General features: G+C 43.3%; 1 protein-coding gene across 1 annotated transcript in view; it reads left to right on the forward strand.

Annotated features, from left to right (window-relative positions):
• Positions 1-19,515, forward strand: part of LOC114641153 (uncharacterized) — a 66,146-nt gene extending 46,631 nt beyond the window's left edge. Inside the window, exons 4-7 of the mRNA XM_028790264.2 lie at positions 5,526-5,630; positions 16,938-17,002; positions 17,237-17,275; positions 18,959-19,515. Of these exons, the coding sequence (XP_028646097.1) occupies positions 5,526-5,630; positions 16,938-17,002; positions 17,237-17,275; positions 18,959-19,024 (275 nt within the window). The 3' untranslated portion in view covers positions 19,025-19,515. The remainder of the gene's footprint in view (positions 1-5,525; positions 5,631-16,937; positions 17,003-17,236; positions 17,276-18,958) is intronic.
• Positions 19,516-21,111: the final 1,596 nt, after the last annotated feature.

Raw genomic sequence — 21,111 nt, forward strand, 5'->3', positions numbered from 1 at the left:
CGCAGTGGCTGCAGGCTGCAGGTTTTTTTTCCAGCCCAGTTTCTTAATGAGAAGTCAATTATTGCTGCTGTGGTGGGTTGGCACCCTGCCCGGGATTGGTTCCTGCCTTGTGCCCTGTGTTGGCTGGGATTGGCTCCAGCAGACCCCCGTGACCCTGTGTTCGGATTCAGTGGGTTGGAAAATGGATGGATGGATGGAATTATTGCTGATGAAGCACTTATTATTTAAGTGACATTTTGATGCTTCATTTTAGTGGTCTTACTTGTTAAGGTTCCCCACCCTTAATTGCTTATTTCAATCTTAAACAGCTGCATTCAGTATTTTAAATCGCTCCTTATTTAGTAATAAGATGTAAAAGACAAAGCAGCCAGCAGTTCTCCTCTCGCTTGTTTCCATTTCCATCTGTGTGTGTTCATCATTCTCTGTTTGAGTTAATAAAACACTGAATAGAAAAATGTGACAGACTGAAAATGATCCGTTTTAGGCTTCAAATCGTTTAGATGATATCCTTGGAAAGGAAAAAATCTACGATATAAGAACCTTACATCGCAAGATAACAAGCCATAAAATTAAATAAGGTCTATTGGCAAGAGATTGGTTTCTAATTAAGCAATTGGGATGGAACGAAACCCTGTAGCCACTGCGGCTCTCCGGGACCGACATTGCCCCCCGCTGCTTTAGAGCACTGTGTTCCAGAAGGCCTGATCTCTGCCTCAGTGTTTAATTCTAAAGGTCACATTTGTTGAATCTCTTTCTGATTGTAGATGCATGTACTTAGAAATGACCTTCTGATCCTGCAATGACATTTTTGGGGTTCTTCTTTTAAAATCAAATGGTCACCTCTTGATAATAATAATAATGCTTCTGGAAAAGAACTGAAGTGCCAGAAAAAGTTTAAGACATTCCAGGAGAAGGTTGGACTACTGGATTTGTTCCGGGAACTAAAAAATATGCCTCAGTAGCCACCCGAACACCCAAGGACACCGTACAGATAATAAAATCATAAGACCAACACAAACATGCATGTACACTGTCATAAAAACAGACGCAACAGAGTCATAAAAAGTTTTGGGTCAGCCACCCATATATTTCCTGGCTGGAAAATGATTAATTTTTCACACTGATGTGCTCAGTATGGAGTCCAAAACAGAACTGAGGAGTGAGGGTCAATATGGCGGATTTGAAGGCCAGCAAGTGGAAGGGTCCTCTTTCATAGGCTCGGACCCGGACGTTACATCATCAAAAGGGCTGGGACTGGACGGCTCTTTGTTCATAGGTTCCACACCAGAAGTGACATCATCAGAAGGGCCTGAACTGGAAGAGAAGTCATCTGGGCCAGGCGGAATTTCCTGTGAACGGTCTGCAGGAAAGTGAGAAAAAAGGTCAGCGTACTCCGCCAACTCCTGATCTGGCATGGCATTACTCTTATTTAGACCTTTTAGCTGCCTCCCATGCGCACGTGTGTGACAACACATACACATACACATATATCTGTATCTATCCATCCATCCATTATCCAACCCACTACTGTATATCATAACTACAGGGTCACGGGGGTCTGCCGGAGCCAGTCCCAGCAAACAGAGGGCACAAGGCAGGAAACAAACCCCACCGCAGGGTGCGCACACACACACACACACACACACACACACACACACACACACACTCAAACACACACACTAGGGACAATTTAGGATCACCAATGCACCTAACCTGCATGTCTTTGGACTGTGGGAGGAAACCCACCCAGACATGGGGAGAACATGCAAACTCCATGTACGGAGGACCTGGGAAGCGAACCCACTGTGGCACCATGCCACCCCATCTGTATCTATGGAACTGAAAATACAGCAATAAGAAAACAGCCTAAGGTCATGTAGTGTAAGTTAATCTAAATCGATAAGTCTTAAGATGAGATTTGATAATAGGTAGGGAGTCTGTGTCCCGAATGTTTGGTGGTAGTGAGTTTGAGAGATGAAGGGCACTACGACTAAATGCCCTGGAGCCCATGGTGGTCAGCCTTAGGTGGGGGGGGATTGATGAGAAGACCAGAAGCAGAGGACCAAAGAGTGTGGTTAGGAGTATAAACATGGGTGACATCAGAGAGGTATAATGGTATAGTGCTCAGAAGGTAAGCAGAAGAATTTAAAAATCAATGCAAAATTTTACAGGACGCCAATGACGGGGCGTAAAGATGGGGTCATGTGCTGCATGGAAGAAGTCTGAGTTATAATACAGGCAGCAGAATTCTGAACAAGCTTATGGAGAAGCTTACTGTGGGAGACCAAAGAGATGAGAATTACAATAATCAATGTGGGACGTGACTGACGCGTGAGTAAGGATGGCGGTGCTGTTTAGTGTGAGGAAGGGAGGGTCGCAGGAGTGCAATGCTACAGAGATGAAAAAAAGATGACCGTATAACATTATTGATATGGGATTCAAAAGACGGTACTATCAAAGATAACCCCCAGACTCTTAACCTGAGGGGATGAATAGACTGAAGTACCATCAATACTAAGTGAAAAATTATTAGATTTTGATAAAGCAGACTTGGAGCCAATGAGAAGAATCTCCGTCTTATGGCTGTTGATTTGGAGGAAATTAGAAGAAAACCGAGATTTTACCTCAAATAGACAGTCATTGAGGGAGGAAGGAGGAAGGACAAAGTTGGGCTTTGTAGATATATAGACCTGAGTATCACCTGCATAACAATAAATTAATTCCACATTTCTTTAAAATGCCACCTAAAGGGAGTAGATCTAATGAAAACAGTAAGGGTCCGAGTACCAATCCCTGGGGAGCACCACTACTGACTGGGAGGAATTGTGATTGAGAGTTTTTTAGATGAACAGACTGAATACGCTTAGACAGGTATCCACAACCTTCTTTCTGAAGTCCTTAGAGATCTCTTTTAAACTTGATGACACCACACACGTCAATAAGAAAGAGAGCACCAGACCCCTCGATACCTGCGGTTTAAATAAGACAGTCAGGTCCACCTGCAGACGCCCTAAGGAGGTTCTAATCAATGGCACAGCATCTGGAACCCCCTGATTCTAATCTGATGGATTTGAAGTGGTGATAAATGGAGGGGTGGACTTACTTTTTCTATTTGACAAATCTGCATGTTTTTGGATGGCACGGTGGCGCAGTAAGGAGACCTGGGGTTCGCTTCCCGGGTCATCCCTGTGTGGAGTTTGCATGTTCTCCCCGTGTCTGCGTGGGTTTCCTCCCACAGTCCAAAGACATGCAGGTTAGGTGCATTGGTGGTTCTAAATTGTCCTTAGTGTGTGCTTGGTGTCTGTGTGTGCCCTCCGGTGGGCTGGCGCCCTGCCCAAGATTTGTTCCTGCCTTGTGCCCTGTGTTGGCTGGGATTGGCTCCAGCAGACTCCTCTGACCCTGTGTTAGAATATATCGGGTTGGGAAATGACTGACTGACTGTAATTTTATTTTTTCATTTAGATTATGAAATCAGTACACCACGTCAATTTGATTTTCAAGTCTATCACCTTTATCTTTAAGCTTGAAGATCTATGGTTTAGAAAAGTCAACAATTTCCATGGGGTGCACTTACTTTTTCACATGTTTGTATTTGTCCGATGTGTTTATCCAAGGCAACATCTGAGATACAGTTGGTTACATTTCTTTTGTTTTTCCAATTAGAGCACCTGCAGTGCAAGTGACTTGCTCATGGTCACATGGTGTCAGCAGTGGGATTTGATGATCTGGTGCTGCATGCACAGATTTAGACCTCCATGTTGTTGCTGTTATTATTATTACTACATTGTAAAAAAAGAGCATCAATGTGGTGTTTTCTGTGATCTCCTTAAGGTGACCTTTGTCCCTCTGTGGCAGAATCACATGCAAAAGGCTCTATTGTAGGTACGGAGCTGGACAGTCTGACATCAGTGGCAGAGCGACAAGCGCTGAGCAGACTCCTGTCAATTATGGAGAATCCACTGCATTCACTGAACAGTATCATCTCCAGACAGAGGAGCAACTTCAGCGACAGACTGCTGTCACCGTCCTGCTCCACTGACAGACTGAGGAGATTGTTCCTCCGCCACACTATGTGACTCTTCAATTCCACCTGGGGGGGGTTGGTAAACATTAACATTATATGAATTTTTTCTTGTTTTTCTGGCTCACGTCTCTTCTGCTGGATCCTTATTCCAAAATTTCTGCGTCACCTTCATGGTGTGAGAAGATTTGGTTACAACTCCTGCTTTTGACCTCATTTGCTGCTGGAGTATGTGAATTTCCCCTTGGGATTAATAAAGTTTCTATCTATCTATCTATCTATCTATCTATCTATCTATCTATCTATCTATCTATCTATCTATCTATCTATCTATCTATCTATCTATCTATCTATCTATCTATCTATCTATCTATCTATCTATCTATCTATCTATCTATGGTGCCTTTCATATCTATCTATCTATCTATCTATCTATCTATCTATCTATCTATCTATCTATCTATCTATCTATCTATCTATCTATCTATCTATCTATCTATCTATCTATCTATCTATCTATCTATCTATCTATCTATCTATCTATCTTTCTATATCTTTCTATCTATCTATCTATCTATCTATCTATCTATCTATCTATCTATCTATCTATCTATCTATCTATCTATCTATCTATCTATCTATCTATCTATCTATCTATCTATCTATCTATCTATCTATCTATCTATCTATCTTCCACACAAAGAAAAACATTTAAAAGAATGAGTGGGTCATTTCACTTGTTCATTTCTGAACAAATCTCAGTATTACTTTAGTGATGAAGGGTTTTGGGAAACATTTAATCAACTAACAAACAATCTGAAGTGTGAGATAACAGGGTGCTTAGCATTAGGAAACATTGCGGAAATGCACCCCAGAACAGCAAACAAAAGGCAACATAAAAACAAGAATCATGAAAACAGAGTAGGACATCATGCTGTGATTTCAGTAGGTATCTGCGATATTTTTTCATTTTTTTTTAAGTTTTTATTGTAAAAAGGTTTAATTGATTTTTTTTTACTTACAGTTTAATATTTTCGTGTTATGATATTTTTCTTGGCCGTTATCTTGTTGCTACCACATTACACTTGAAAGTCGCAGCTTGTGACGTCTTTACGGCGCCAAGGCTGGTGCTGTGGATTTCCAAGTGGTCCAGAATTGTGGATATTTAAACAAAAACTTTGCAGATGCTCCTAATTGTAGTCTTTAGGATTAAAGGAACTCTTTTTGGCTAGGAATTATGACTTGGGGATTTGTTTAGCATTCTGGATCAGGTGCCTGATTTCTGAACTCCCGGCTTGGCCTGGCAGGTGAGGAACATGAAAATAAATTAAACTGAATTGGACAACACAAAGGACTTGTCTTTCACTTCTTGAGAGAGAAGTCAATGGGTTCTCTTTATGTAGACAAGCTGCAGCAAATGGGCCACCTAGGCATCAGGAGTACCTTTCAGTGCCAGGAAGACTCTGAGTGACTCCATTATTCTTCTCCCTGTGATTTTGTTTAGATGAGTACAGCAGTTGGCTTGTTTGGATGTCTTCTACCTTGGGCACCATGGTGGTACTGATGACCTGTGTCACCATATACACTGTCTATAAGCTAAAATGTAAAGGTAAGACAAAAACATTTATGTTTCCACCAAGATAAATGAGGTCCAGGTGAGGAGATGTGACCATCCAGAATTTTAATGTTTACAAAAGTATTAATATGATGAGTTTTCTATGTCTCTGCTCAGCAAATGGCTGGTATCCAGCCAGCTGATATGTGCTAGGGGTGTGTAAGAGTTAAATTTGAACCCTGGTCCAATGTGCACCTGGCATGTGTCTGAGTCTCATATCCTTCTGAGCTTAAGCTTAAAAGCTGACACTGTTATTTTATTATTCACTATGATAAAATGTATTTCTTCTCCTTTATATAACCCCTTAAGAGAAGTGCTATATTTATGGCATAACCTTTCTTTTACAATACTGTTTCCTGTTTTGTACTAATCTGGATCATAATATATATATATATATATATATATATATATATATATATATATATATATATATATATATATATATATATATATATATATATATGGTTGCAATAGTTTACTGTCAAATAAATGCAAAGAGTACACGACACGTGTTTCGCCCTCATTCTGGGCTCATCAGGTGTACACACTCCACTGCACTCCCTCTCGGGAATCGAACCTCGGACGTCAGCGTCAGAGGCGATGCCCCTAACGTTGCGCCATGGCGTGTGGTTCGTTTATTTGACAGCATGTAGATCGGGGTAATTACATTCACGGCATTCGAAGTCTGTGTCACAATCTGTTAGTGTGGGTGGTTACCTACCAGGTAACGCTTTGTGGTTGGCCAGCAATCTGCTAACATCCGCCACGGTGCCCTCAGTTTTGTGAAGAGCAGATCATAGAATGGTTGCAATAGTTTACTGTCAAATAAATGCAAAGAGTACACGACACGTGTTTCGCCCTCATTCTGGGCTCATCAGGTGTACACACTCCACTGCACTCCCTCTCGGGAATCGAACCTCGGACGTCAGCGTCAGAGGCGATGCCCCTAACGTTGCACCACGGCGTGTGGTTCATATATATATATATACTAGCTGAGTACCCAGTGGCTTCGCTCAGTGAGAACAAGGGAAAAAAATAAAATGTATTCTATAAGTTATTAAACAGTAAAACATTAACATTCAAGAAGTAAAGATACATTGAGCACCACCGGAGTGGTTTCGGGTAAACTACATTTTAAAGGCGTTATAACACAACAGGTAAGTTGTACTAACAGCAGCTAAAATGTATTTGGATCATCTCTCGGTAGTAGTTCACTTGTGAAAGGCGCTACACGACCGCTGTGGTACAGAAATTACATTTTCTATGTGATCGTCCAAATTTCTGCCTGACAACCTTGCACTATGTGCCTGTGATTTAAGAGAAAAATGATTCTGATAAATGTGAATGCTGCTCTTCCATGCTTAACGGGCAGAAGGTCCAAACAATTCCCAATTCCAACACTTTACATGAAGGGTCTGTACATCTTCTTAGATGTAAACTCTCCATCTTCTTAAAATAATTGATCACAAAAGCAACCTTGAATGTTGCGGGGTGTTAGTGACTTGAACTCACCTTAAGGGACAGTAAGTAGTCATGCAGGGCAATTTACAAACAGAGTCGTGCTTTGATGGCGCAGATTACACTCATTCACAAAGATTTCCACTCTCCCAGGAGCCGACAGGGCACTTGAAGTGTGACAAACAGTGCTAGAAGAGAGGATGCTGCCCGAAACTGCGAACCTCTCGACCCGGCAGACCAGCTCGACATTCCACGCCTCCCAGTGTCCACTTTGTTCTCACGACCCCTCGCTGCTGAAGGTGGTCTCGTCTTCACATTGTTTACAGCTCAGCGCAGTTAAAAAGTAGAAAGACGCAAAACTGTTGTCCTCATCTCTCCTACTATCAAGTACTGCCAACTAAAAAAAAGTTACAATGTGGCAGTTTCAGCGACAGTCACATGGACGAATAAATAAAACTTCTCTGTCAGAACGTGCTGTACTCCAGAGAGGAGGGCTGGGAGAGGGCGACGCGGGGCACACTTCTATGGGATAGATCAGCGTGTTTGTCTTTACTTCTTTTTAATATCAGTAAAATAACTCTCACACAAATAATCCATCCATCCATCCATCCATCCATCCATCCATCCATCCATCCATCCATCCATCCATCCATCCTCTTCCGCTTATCCGAGGTCGGGTCGCGGGGCAGCAGCTTGAGCAGAGATGCCCAGACTTCCCTCTCCCCGGCCACCTCTTCTAGCTCTTCCGGGAGAATCCTGAGGCGTTCCCAGGCCAGCCGGGCACTCCACCCTTTTCCGGCTGAGGACCATGGTCTCGGATTTGGAGGTGCTGATTCTCATCCCAGCCGCTTCACACTCGGCTGCGAACCGATCCAGAGAGAGCTGAAGATCACGGCCTGATGAAGCAAACAGGACAACATCATCTGCAAAAAGCAGTGACCCAATCCTGAGCCCACCAAACCGGACCCCCTCAACACCCTGGCTGCACCTAGAAATTCTGTCCATAAAAGTTATGAACAGAATCGGTGACAAAGGGCAGCCCTGGCGGAGTCCAACTCTCACTGGAAACGGGTTCGACTTGCAATGCAGACCAAGCTCTGACACCGGTTGTACAGGGACCGAACAGCCCTTATCAGGGGGTTCGGTACCCCATACTCCTGGAGCACCCCCCACAGGATTCCCCAAGGGACACGGTCGAATTCCTTTTCCAAGTCCACAAAACACACGTAGACTGGTTGGGCGAACTCCCATGCACCCTCCAGGACTCTGCTAAGGGTGTAGAGCTGGTCCACTGTTCTGAGACCAGGACGAAAACCACACTGTTCCTCCTGAATCCGAGGTTCGACTATCCGATGGACCCTCCTCTCCAGGACCCCTGAATAGAGATTTCCAGGGAGGCTGAGGAGTGTGATCCCTCTGTAGTTGGAACACACCCTCCGATCCCCCTTCTTAAAGAGGGGGACCACCACCCCGGTCTGCCAATCCAGAGGCACTGTCCCTGATGTCCATGCGATGTTGCAGAGGCGTGTCAACCAAGACAGCCCTACAACATCCAGAGCCTTGAGGAACTCCAGGTGTATCTCATCCACCCCGGGGCCCTGCCACCAAGGAGTTTTTTGACCACCTCAGTGACCTCAGTCCCAGAGATGGGGGAGCCCATCTCCAAGTCCCCAGGTTCTGCTTCCTCATTGGAAGGCATGTTAATGGGATTGAAGAGGCCTTCAAAGTACTCCCCCCACCGACCCACAACGTCCCGAGTCGAGGTCAGCAGCGCACCATCCCCACCATATACAGTGTTGACACTGCACTGCTTCCCCCTCCTGAGACCGCAGACGGTGGACCAGAATCTCCTCGAAGCTGTCCGAAAGTCGTTCTCCATGGCCTCCCCAAACTTCTCCCATGCCCGAGTTTTTGCCTCAGCAACCACCAAAGCCGCATTCCGCTTGGCCGTAAAGACGATATAAAAATGGTGTCCGCAAACGAAGTGATTAGTTCCTGTATTATAATATGTTATGTGGTCATACGTAATTTCCATATTGTGTGGTCATACGTAATTTCCGTTTCATATGTAATTTCCATATCGCATGGTCAAATAAGAATTTTATATGCATAGATATAGGCTATTGCTCTTTTCTCCTTTTCTTGAAGTTCACACAGCTCCTCAAAATAAAAATGAAATATATACATTCAAAACGTCACGTACATCCTAAACAAACAGGACTATCAATCAAGTTGTGGTCATCTAAGGTATCAACATCTGCCATGTCCTGTTAGCGACTAGGTGTAACCAATCTTGTTAAAAGTTTTCTGAATTTGTAATGAATTCCTTTTAAAGAATAGTGACCTAATCAATGAAATGTATAAATATAGCCTGAGGACATTTTTTTCCTTTGTAGCAATGTGACTAACATGTGGCTAACATGTAATACACGTTACCTCTTCGGAGATTTAGATAAAGAATAACGATTGACGCTTTCTCCTGCATGTGTTTTATTGCTTAAATCGGGGCATTCCAGTGGGGAGGGTTTCTGTATTCATAATTTTCTTCCACAGTTTCCAGGTCCTTAAAAACTTTATAGCCCAAGGAAAGCTCACAAATTGTGTAGTGGTGCATAAAAATCTAGCCCAAAACAAAACAAGACAAAGCTACATATCAGGATTTGGAGTATATATACTAATATATACTAATGAAAACTGTGGGGGCTCCCCCTCAGAGATTTTAAAATGGTGAAAGGTGAAAGAAAGCGTTTGAAAAATAGCCCAAAATACCACATTGTTTCTGAAAAAGTAGCCCAAAAAAAAACGCAACTTAGAAAAGCCCACTTTTTGATCCAATATCACATATTTGGGTAGGGTTTTGTAATACCCTGTTGGAAATAGCAGCTTAGTGCTTGCAGTCCGGCTGTCCCACGCCTTTTGACCTGTCTTGCTCTATACCCCTATCTCTGAAATTGGCTACTTAAAGGTACAATGATTTTGGTTACCTGACTGAGCTACGAGATGCCGGATTCTGCCCAGGGAACTCACTTGTAAGCCTTCAAATCACCAAAGACTTCCTCTAGGCCCGTGGCAGACGCTGAGGGAGCCAGCTGGGAGTTGATAAAGAGTCTCCTCTTGGAACAAACAAACACCTTAAAGGCCAACATGCAAGTACACTTTACTGGACTGAGATGAGAAATCACCAGTATCAAGTCTGAGCCATGACACATTAAAAAAAATGAAAATACAAGCTCTACACTCCAATATCTCACAAGATGGTGAGGAAATGGGCTTCTTGTGCAGAGTTCTTATAGTAGAGATGGCTGGTCGAGATGACTGTGACCACAGACAAAATTTACAAATTGTAGACAGAGAAGTCAATTGAGACAAGGGTCGTGTCAGTTCAATGCAGTCCAAACAAATTTGCTTTGAAAAAGAATGAATGGAGTCGGCTGATCTCATTAATTTGAGGGAGGTCATTCCAAAGTCTGGGCGCTAGAAAGCTGAAGGGTCCATCACCCACAGAGTGCTGGTCAGATTGGAGCACAAAGAGAACCAGTGGAGCAGAATGATGGAGAGTGTCACTGATGTAGTCAGGTGCCAGGCCATTTAAAGCTTTGTAGGTCATTACTTCATCTTCATATCGAGTCCTGTAAGACACAGGAATCCAGTGGAGGTCTGTGTCAAGACTCTAACAGAAGAGTTTTGAGTCAACTGGAGCTGCGGTCACAGATGTGAAAGGGCACCAACCAGTAGGGAGTTCCAGTAGCTGATACAGGATGGACAAGTGTCTCAACGTTAGAAAAGGAGAGAAATGAGCAGATACGGGATACATGATGGTGGTTGAAGTAAGAAAGTTTCCTAATGTGGTTTACAAATGTGTTGGTCCTGAAAGGTGCGAAACAACTTGTGGCAACAGCAGGAACTTACGCGTGTCCAGTTCTTGGCGTTTCTCATTAATCCACTCCGTTGTTTTATAAGAACAAACAACGTTTATTTTCCACATTATATATTTCCACAGTCAAAAGTGAAACTCAAGACAGACACGGTAAGAAAACCAAGTGTTTCCAAAGCCCTATCAATCCACACAAAAGTTTACAATAACTTCCTAGTTCTCATAACTCCAGCTACCCAGCACCCCTTCTTAAAGTAACAGTACCTCATTAGAACTAAATAATTATCTAGCCCTATTCTTAATAAACTGCTCAAAAAAATTAAAGGAACACTTTGAAAACACATCAGCTCTCAATGGGAAAAAAATCCTGCTGGCTATCTCTACTGATATGGACTGATATGGTGATGTGTTAGGAACGAAAGGATGGAAATGAAAATGATCAACGGACAGAGAGAGGGCTGAACTGAAAGACACCCCAAAAATCAAAAGGAAAAAATGATACAGCGGCAGGCAGGCAGGTAAGTCCATTTTGCAGAAATTTCATTGCAGCAACTCCAAATCGTACTCAGTAGTTTGTATGCCCCCCCATGTGCCTGTATGCATGCCTGACAACGTCCTAATGAGATGACAGATGGTATCCTGGGATATCTCCTCCCAGATCTGGACCAGGGTATCACTGAGCTCCTGGAGAGTCTGAGGTGCAAACTGGTGGCGATGGATGGACTGAAACATAATGTCACAGAGGTGTTCTATTGGATTGAGGTCAGGCGAGTGAGCGTGAGGGCCAGTTTATGGTATCAATTCCTTCATCTTCTCATCTTATTGTGGTGCACCAGGAGGAACCCAGGAATCACTGCACCATCATAGGGGCTGACAATGAGTCCAAGGATTTCATCCAGATAGCTAATGACAGTTAAGGTGCCGTTGTCTAGCCTGTAGAAGTCTGTGCATCCCTCCATGGATATGCCTCCATGGACTATCACTGACCCACCACCAAACCGGTCATGCTGAATGATGTCACAGGCAGCACGACGTTCTCCACAGCTTCTCCAGACCCTTTCACGTCTGTCACATGTGCTCAGGGTGATCCTGCTCTCATCTGTGAGAAGCACAAAGCGCCTGCCAGTGGCGGGCCTGCCAATTCTGATATTCTATGGCAAATGCCAATCGAGCTCCACGGTGCCCACTAGAGGACATCGAGCCCTCAGGCCACCCTCATGAAGTCTGTTTCTGATTGTTTGGTCAGAGACATTCACACCAGTGGTCTGCCTGCCTGCTGGAGGTCATTTTGTAGGCTCTGCCAGTGCTCATTCTGTTCCTCCTTGCCCAAAGAAGCAGATACTGGTGGATCCTGCTGATGGGTTAAGGACCTTCTACGAGGGGCCATGTCTAGCTGTCCTAGAGTAACTGTCTGTCTGTCTCCTGGAATCTCCTCCATGCCCTTGAGACTGTGCTGGGAGACACAGCAAACCTTCTGGCAATGCCACGTATTGATGTGCCATCCTGGAGAAGTTGGACTACCTGTGCCAGCTCTGTAGGGTCCAGGTAAGGCCTCATGCTACCAGTAGTGACACTGACTGTAGCCAAATACAAAACAAGTGACAAAAAAGATGAGGAGGGAAAAATGTCAGTGGCCTCCAGCAGTTAAACCATTCATTCCTGTTTTGGGGGTCGTCTCTCTCATTGTTGCCCATCTAGTGCCCCAAAGCAGCTGAAACTGATGAACAAGGTCCTCTGCTACTTAACTGAGCAGATCAATAGCCCAGAAGTTTCATTGACTTGATGCCATACTCTCATTCAAAAGGGGTCCTTTCATTTTTTTTGATCAGTATATACTGTATAAACTAATCTTGAACTGTAAATAAATGTAACATATTTTCAAATTAACTGAACATAGATAGATAGATAGATAGATAGATAGATAGATAGATAGATAGATAGATAGATAGATAGATAGATAGATATCTATATACAGTGCATCCGGAAAGTATTCACAGCACATCACTTTTTCCACATTTTGTTATGTTACAGCCTTATTCCAAAATTGATTAAATTCATTTTTTCCTCAGAATTCTACACACAACACCCCATAATGACAACATGAAAAAAGTTTACTTGAGGTTTTTACAAATTTATTAAAAATAAAAAAATTGAGAAAGCACATGTACATAAGTATTCACAGCGCATCACTTTTTCCACATTTTGTTACGTTACAGCCTTATTCCACAATGGATTAAATTCATTTTTTTCCTCAGAATTCTACACACAACATCCCATAATGACAACATGAAAAAAGTTTACTTGAGGTTTTTACAAATTTATTAAAAATAAAAAAACTGAGAAATCCCATGTCCATAAGTATTCACAGCCTTTGCTCAATACTTTGTCGATGCACCTTTGGCAGCAATTCCAGCCTCAAGTCTTTTTAAATTTGATGCCACAAGCTTGGCACACCTATCCTTGGCCAGTTTCGCCCATTCCTCTTTGCAGCACCTCTCAAGCTCCATCAGGTTGGATGGGAAGCGTCGGTGCACAGCCATTTTAAGATCTCTCCAGAGATGTTCAATCGGATTCAAGTCTGGGCTCTGGCTGGGCCACTCAAGGACATTCACAGAGTTGTCCTGAAGCCACTCCTTTGATATCTTGGCTGTGTGCTTAGGGTCGTTGTCCTGCTGAAAGATGAACCGTCGCCCCAGTCTGAGGTCAACTGCGCTCTGGAGCAGGTTTTCATCCAGGATGTCTCTGTACATTGCTGCAGTCATCTTTCCCTTTATCCTGACTAGTCTCCCAGTCCCTGCCGCTGAAAAACATCCCCACAGCATGATGCTGCCACCACCATGCTTCACTGTAGGGATGGTATTGGCCTGATGATGAGCAGTGCCTGGTTTCCTCCAAACATGACGCCTGGCATTCACACCAAAGAGTTCAATCCTTATTTCATCAGACCAGAGAATTTTCTTTCTCATGGTCTGAGAGTCCTTCAGGTGCCTTTTGGCAAACTCCAGGCGGGCTGCCATGTGCCTTTTACTAAGGAGTGGCTTCCGTCTGGCCACTCTACCATACAGGCCTGATTGGTGGATTGCTGCAGAGATGGTTGTCCTTCTGGATGGTTCTCCTCTCTCCACAGAGGACCTCTGGAGCTCTGACAGAGTGACCAGCGGGTTCTTGGTCACCTCCCTGACTAAAGCCCTTCTACCCTGATCGCTCAATTTTGATGGCCGGCCAGCTCTAGGAAGAGTCCTGGTGGTTTTGAACTTCTTCCACTTATAAATGATGGAGGCCACTGTGATCATTGAGACCTTCAAAGCAGCAGAAATTTTTCTGCAACCTTCCCCAGATTTGTGCCTCGAGACAATCCTGTCTCAGAGGTCTACAAACAATTCCTTTGACTTCATGCTTGGTTTGTGCTCTGACATGACCTGTCAACTGTGGAACCTTATATAGACAGGTGTGTGCCTTTCCAAATCATGTCCAGTCAACTGAATTTACCACAGGTGGACTCCAATGAAGCTGCAGAAACATCTCAAGGATGATCAGGGGAAACAGGATGCACCTGAGCTCAATTTCGAGCTTCACGGCAAAGGCTGTGAATACTTATGTACATGTGCTTTCTCAATTTTTTTATTTTTAATAAATTTGCAAAAATCTCAAGTAAACTTTTTTCATGTTGTCATTATGGGGTGTTGTGTGTAGAATTCTGAGGAAAAAAAAGAATTTAGTCCATTTTGGAATAAGGCTGTAACATAACAAAATGTGGGAAAAGTGATGCACTGTGAATACTTTCTGGATGCACTGTAGATAGATAGATAGATAGATAGATAGATAGATAGATAGATAGATAGATAGATAGATAGATAGATAGATAGATAGATAGATAGATAGATAGATAGATAGATAGATAGTAAAACAAGTATGACAAGTGATCAAGTATCGCTTATTCTGCAAAATTCTTCTTAAATGGCCTGTAAACATTTGTTGGGAGCCCTTGAAAAGGTCCTTAAATTATTGGATTCGAGTGATTTGTCAGACTATCAGTTCTCTTGAATTCGTATCACGCACGTCTCATGCTAGTTAGTCATTCGTCCGATTTAACTGGAGAAAAGTCGTCCCTCTGCTGTTTGATGTTCTCACGTGTCCCCCACTGAACATGGAAAACAAAGGAGAGACTTCTCTGAGGAGATCAGAATGAAAATAATAGACAAGTGTTTGAAAGGCAAAGGGTAGAAGACCACCATGTCCAAAGAAGCTTGATGTTCCTGTGACAACAGTTACAAGTATTATGAAAAGGTCCATGGGACAGTAGCCAATCTCCCTGAACCTACCCAGCTTGATCTCCACTCTTGACAATGAGCATGTCATGCTTGGCATTGTCAAATGCCACACTGAGGTCTAACACAATTAATATGGTGGTCTGCCCAGAATTTGTGGCCATTATCAAGTCACTGGTTACCTTAACCAGAGCCGTTACCCAGCTGTTCTGTGCTCTGAAACCAGACTGGAAGGGCACCATCAGTTTATTACACGTTAAGTAACTGGTGAACTTTACATAGAAGGTAAGTGAGAGACGGGATGAAAATTGTTCACATTCTCATCATCAAGACCAAACTTTTTTTTAATGGTGGGGTTAGAGAAGCGATTTTGAAAATAGCTGCCCCAGAGCTGATGATTTTAATAATGTCGTAACACTTGAGATTAGAGCATGAGGCCAGGATTGGAGAAGTGTGGAGGTGTTCAAGTTGTGGGTCTCATCCTATAGAGCATGTTGTTAATCAATGGAGATGGAACTGGTGAAAATTTGGAAAAGTTGTTGGATGGAGGGGAAAAACTGTAAATGGATGACGGACTTGTGTTAGTTGAATTTCTTAGTTTTTTAATACATGCATTGCAACACTCCCTCCCTTATTACATTGGCTACATCAAAGGCAGTGATTCCATTCAAATCTAGATGGAAATCTTCAAAATGCTTGCTGACACAGCGTGTTGCCACACCTACCACACGGCTAGAGAAAGTTCAAAATACCCGAAGATTTTCAGAAGTTTCATAAATTAAAAGGGTCCACCAACAATCCGCAACCAAGGTAAAGCTTTACCCGCCACAAACTCTTCAGTTTAACAGATCTGATCTCCGTAGCTGCGTCTCCCTCTGATTTTGTTTGCTAAAAAACATTCATTAACACGACTGTTCCTCCATCTTGGGATCCTGTGCTCACCTTGCTTTTTTGCACTGTCCCTTTTACCCTTTACCTCGGTTCTGATAGTTATTTATGTATTTCCGGGGTTCTGAATGTCATTGTTAGTCATTTCCATGCTATCCCCTCTCCTTAAAATTGCTGCATCCCTAATTACAATTCAAATCAGGGCACCTGATCAAAGCATGTGGCAACCTGGATGTGCTGTTGGACTGACATGGCATGCCAAACCACTGTCAGCATCACCCAAGTCCATATTTATCATTCTTTTTATAATAAAAATAATAATAATTCTTTGCATTTATATAGTGCTTTTCTCACTACTCAAAGCACTCAGCAATTGCAGGTTAAGGGCCTTGCTCAAGGGCCCAACAGAGCAGAGTCCCTATTGGCATTTACGGGATTCGAACCGGTAACTTTCCGATTGCCAGTGCAGATCTCTAGCCTCAGAGCCATTACTGACACTTGTGGCTGAGTGTAATTGAATTTCTACACCCATTCTCTGTTTTATAGACAGTTCCTCACCCAAATTTCATCTCTTAGCTGGTGCCCCGTCCAGGTATTATTCCTGTGTTGGGCCTTGTGTTTGCTGGGATAGACTATAACTGCCTTGTGACCCTACCTTGGATGAATGGGTTAGAAAGATGGATGGATGGATGGATGGATGGATGGATGGATGGATGGATGGATGGATGGATGGATGGTTTCAATTCACTGGACCTTTATATGACATGTTTCTGGCAGCTGAGGTGATCCACCCTGTGTCATTTTTCATTACAGAAGGCTGGCGATCAGACAAACTTCAGAACCAGAGGGACATGAGGAGCCGTGTATTTGACTCTCAGGTAACAGAATAGCGAGAATGAAAAATGGACAGATGGGTTGACATCTGAGTGTGGCCTGCACACATGACAGTCATGTCTGAAATCAGGAGCACATTGTGGTGGCCAAACAGTCAGTCCTTTTGTTATAATAATTATAACCGTAATGCTCTTCGCATAGATTTGTTGATCATTTATGTAATGATACATCAGACAAAATTAAAGATTAAAGACAGAATTGTTCAAACTCTTTTTCAGGTTCTGTTTCCCAGTCAGGAGCAGCAAGGTCATTATCAGGTAAAGATCAACTTGATAGATTTCTTTATATAGTGCCTTACATGAATTGGATTCCATTTCAGCGACTCAGTTCAAGTCACTAAGCCATTGGTGGCATCTGAAGTTACAGCTTTGGAGTTCTGAGCACAGCTCTTTGACTTGGGGGGGGGGTCTCTCAAAGTTATTTAGTGCAGGGGTCCCTAACTCCAGTCCTGGAGGTGCTGCAGTGGCTGCAGGTTTTCATTCTAACCCTGTTCGTGATTAGTGACCTGTTTTTGCTGCTAATTAACGTCTTTTGCATTAATTTTAATTGACTTGTTCTTGAAGACTCAGACCCCTCAATTGTTTCTTTTGCCTTAATTAGCAGCCAAACAATAATCTTAATACATAATTCGCCTGCCTTCTCACTCACTCACTCACTCACTCACTCACTCACTCACTCACTCACTCACTCACTCACTCACTCACTCACTCACTCACTCACTCACTCACTCACTCACTCACTCACTCACTCACTCACTCACTCACTCACTCACTCACTCACTCACTCACTCACGTCCATCCGAAGCCGAATGCGCAGTCGCCTTCTTCGCACCTGCCCGAAAAACCTTACGAGACCGACATCCAACCCCAACATCGCGGCAGGCGGCGGATTTACGGCCGCAAAAATTCAAAGAGAAAGGCGACTTCGATTAAAGCTCTAGAGGCCTGAAAGGTGATTTCGACTACAGCTCGAGGCCTAATTATGCATTCTGATTCAATTACACATTCATTCAATACACCTATATCAGGTTTGTGGTGCTTATACTTATTACTATTCTATATTGTACTGGAACATTCATCATTCAATATTATACTATAGGCCTGGAAAATTCATCAACTAACAGTACAAGCCTGTACAGTAATGAGTAAAGCGGACTACAATCATTACAAAACAACTTCTTCGTTGCTTATCATTTGTTCTTCATACACTGCTGACACAAACTCGTGCCCGTTTCATCTTACGTTGTCGAAAAGGCCTCTTTGTCTAGTGAGATATAAAATGAGCCACAACTTGACCAGCAAAGTGAGTCCATCTTAATATCTGAAAATAAAGAAAGGTGAAGGTCTCAGGAATTCTTATCTACTCAGGTCCACAAAACATTTTACCAGTGGTCTTAGAAAAGAGAAAATCGACAATTTTGGAAATGTCTGCTAATGCACAATGAGAGCAGCAACAAGCCATGGAATTAAAGAACAAGTTTAATTAACAACAAGAATTGTCGTCTAATTAAGGAACTGGTTGGAGTTTGAGGCCCTGACTTAGTTGGCCTTCTGTTGGCTCACTCACTTCACATTTCAATTCTGTTTGGGTGCCATTTAAAGAAAGAAATGAAGAAATTCAGAGGTACATTGAAGAAATTCAGGGGAACAACTCTTAAAAAAACATGTCAATGAAAATGAATGTAAAAGGAATTAATTAGTAGCAAAAACTGGTCACAAATTAAGAAAAGGGTTACAATGACAACCTGCAGTCACTGTGGTGCTCCAGGACTGGTGTTGGGGACCCCTGGTTTGGAGCAGGTCACAGACTGAGCTGGTGGGGGCGTCTGCAGATGCTATTTTGCCATATTTTGTTTCATTGTCCCCGTTGCCCGAACTTCATTTCATTTTTCAGCAATTTCAAATTGTGATTTTTTTTTTTTCCCTTCTGTTATTCCACAGGAACTCTCCCACATGGACTGTGTGTCCTACGATGCTCTCCAGGACCACAGAATAAAAATAAAATAAAAACAAACGTCGACAAAAGTGCCCAATGATTGGTGAACCAAACAAAAGCAGATGAGACCTCAAGTCTTCTTTAATCTCAAAATGCTCAGGTCGAGGTATTCTCTTCCATGGATGGCCATTTTGAATTTCTGACTCGCTTTTGCTTCTGCATTCTGACTGATTAGCGTTGCTGTACTCGTTTTTCTCGTATCCTTGACCTTTTTAGTGTAAGGAAATGAGTTTCTTTATCAAGTCTTGTAGCAATTCTCTAACATGTGGTGCCATTATTGTCAACACTGAACGGGAGGGGATTTTATTTGCCAAATGCCACTCGTTATTGTTAGTTATCTGGTGGCTGGCCACCTGTGTGATGACAGACTCGACTCGTCAGTTGTTGAATTCATGATAATTAGCATTTTATCAAGTGTTATTCCTTTATTGGGGTGGACTCATTTGTGCAAATCATTTTGTTATAAAATTTTTTGTACTGACAGATCTCTTTCTCAACCAATAAACCACTGCACTATTTTATGATTTAGGATCTCATAGATGCTTCTACTCTGTTCAATGCTTGTATGGACTGGGTGTTGGGCAAGGTTGTGGGGTCCAGTGTCTGTGGGGCATTTGTTGGTGAAGAAAGATTCACGGATCTTGACTTTGCTGACGATGCTGTGATCTTCACGGAGTCAATGGAGGTTCTGATCGGGAGCTCAAGAGACTGAGTGAGGAGTCTGAGTGTCTGGGCTTGTGAGAGTCCTGGATAAAAAACCAAGACCCAGGCCTTTAATGACATATTGGGCATGGCCATCAGCAGTGTGTCTGTCTGCAGAGAGAGTGTTGACCTTGTAGAGAGGTTTACTTACTTCGGCAGTGACATTCATGTGACTCTAGTGACTCTTCCTATGAAGTCACTAGATGGATTGGGAGAGCATGAGGGTGTCATGAGGTTGCTGGAAAGGGGTGTGTGGCGCTCCTGGTATCTGTGCAAAATTACGAAGGTCCAAGTCTTTAAAGTCCTGGTGCTTCCTATCTTACTATATGGTTGTGAGACATGGACGCTATCCAGTGACCTGAGATGAAGACTGGACTCCTTTGGTACTGTGTCTCTCCGGAAAATCCTTGGGTACCATTGGTTTGACTTTTGTGTTGTTCATGGAGTCCCGAATGAGGCACATGACCTGAATTGTGAGGGAGCGTCAGTTACGGCACTACGGCCATGTGGCGCGTTTCCCAGAGGGTGATCCTGCTCACAGGATCCTCATTGTTGGGGACCCAAGTGGCTGGACCAGGCCAAGGGGTCGCCCACGTAACACCTGGCTGTGGCAGGTAGAAGGTCATTTCCAGAGGGTAGGACTGAACCGCGTGTCTGCCTGGGGGGTTGCAAACCGGGATCCTGAGTTGTTTCGCTCTGTGGTGGGTGCGGCAACGCGCTGTACCAGTGCATGCTCCCCAACTTGACTTGACTTGACTTGATCTCATAGAAAGTATTCATTCTAAAGGGGGGATGGATGGATGATTTCCTAAAAAATCTTTTGGGTCCACTCATTTGTAACTGGGAGATCGAAAACCTTTGGCAAATTTTTGAAGAAGACCCCTAATACTGGGATAGCATGCTCCAGATCTCGCAGAAGACCCTTCTAATGGCTTGTCATCTAACAGGGTGATTATACAGCACCTTGTAAAAGTATTCACCCCCCCCCCTTCAGTGCTTGTCCTGTTTTGTCACATTACAACATGCCTACCACTGTGAAGGTGCACAGTCAAACAATAATTAAGAGAAAAAAATCGTGAGTGGTCTCCCCTCGACTTTCTCATATACTCAGATATGGGGTTGGATATTTGAGAAGTAAACCACAAGACGATGATTATATTTTTATATTACTAGGGGCTTTTCCCCCTGTTTGCTTCGCTCGCCCACCCCCCAACCAAAATCTCTCCCCCCAGGGGGCGTGCATCACGCTTGCCACTTCGCGTCTCTGCCGCTCGTGTTGTGAGGGGAGGGGGGGTGCTGAACGGAAGGAAATGCGAACGGATCAGCTGCTGCCGTGCTGCGTGGTCTGCAGGTCGCGCTGCATGTCGATCATTTAAAAGCCTGTACAGCAGCAGAG

Source organism: Erpetoichthys calabaricus, chromosome 4 (genome assembly GCF_900747795.2).
Source record: "Erpetoichthys calabaricus chromosome 4, fErpCal1.3, whole genome shotgun sequence".
Taxonomy (NCBI): Eukaryota; Metazoa; Chordata; class Cladistia; order Polypteriformes; family Polypteridae; genus Erpetoichthys; species Erpetoichthys calabaricus.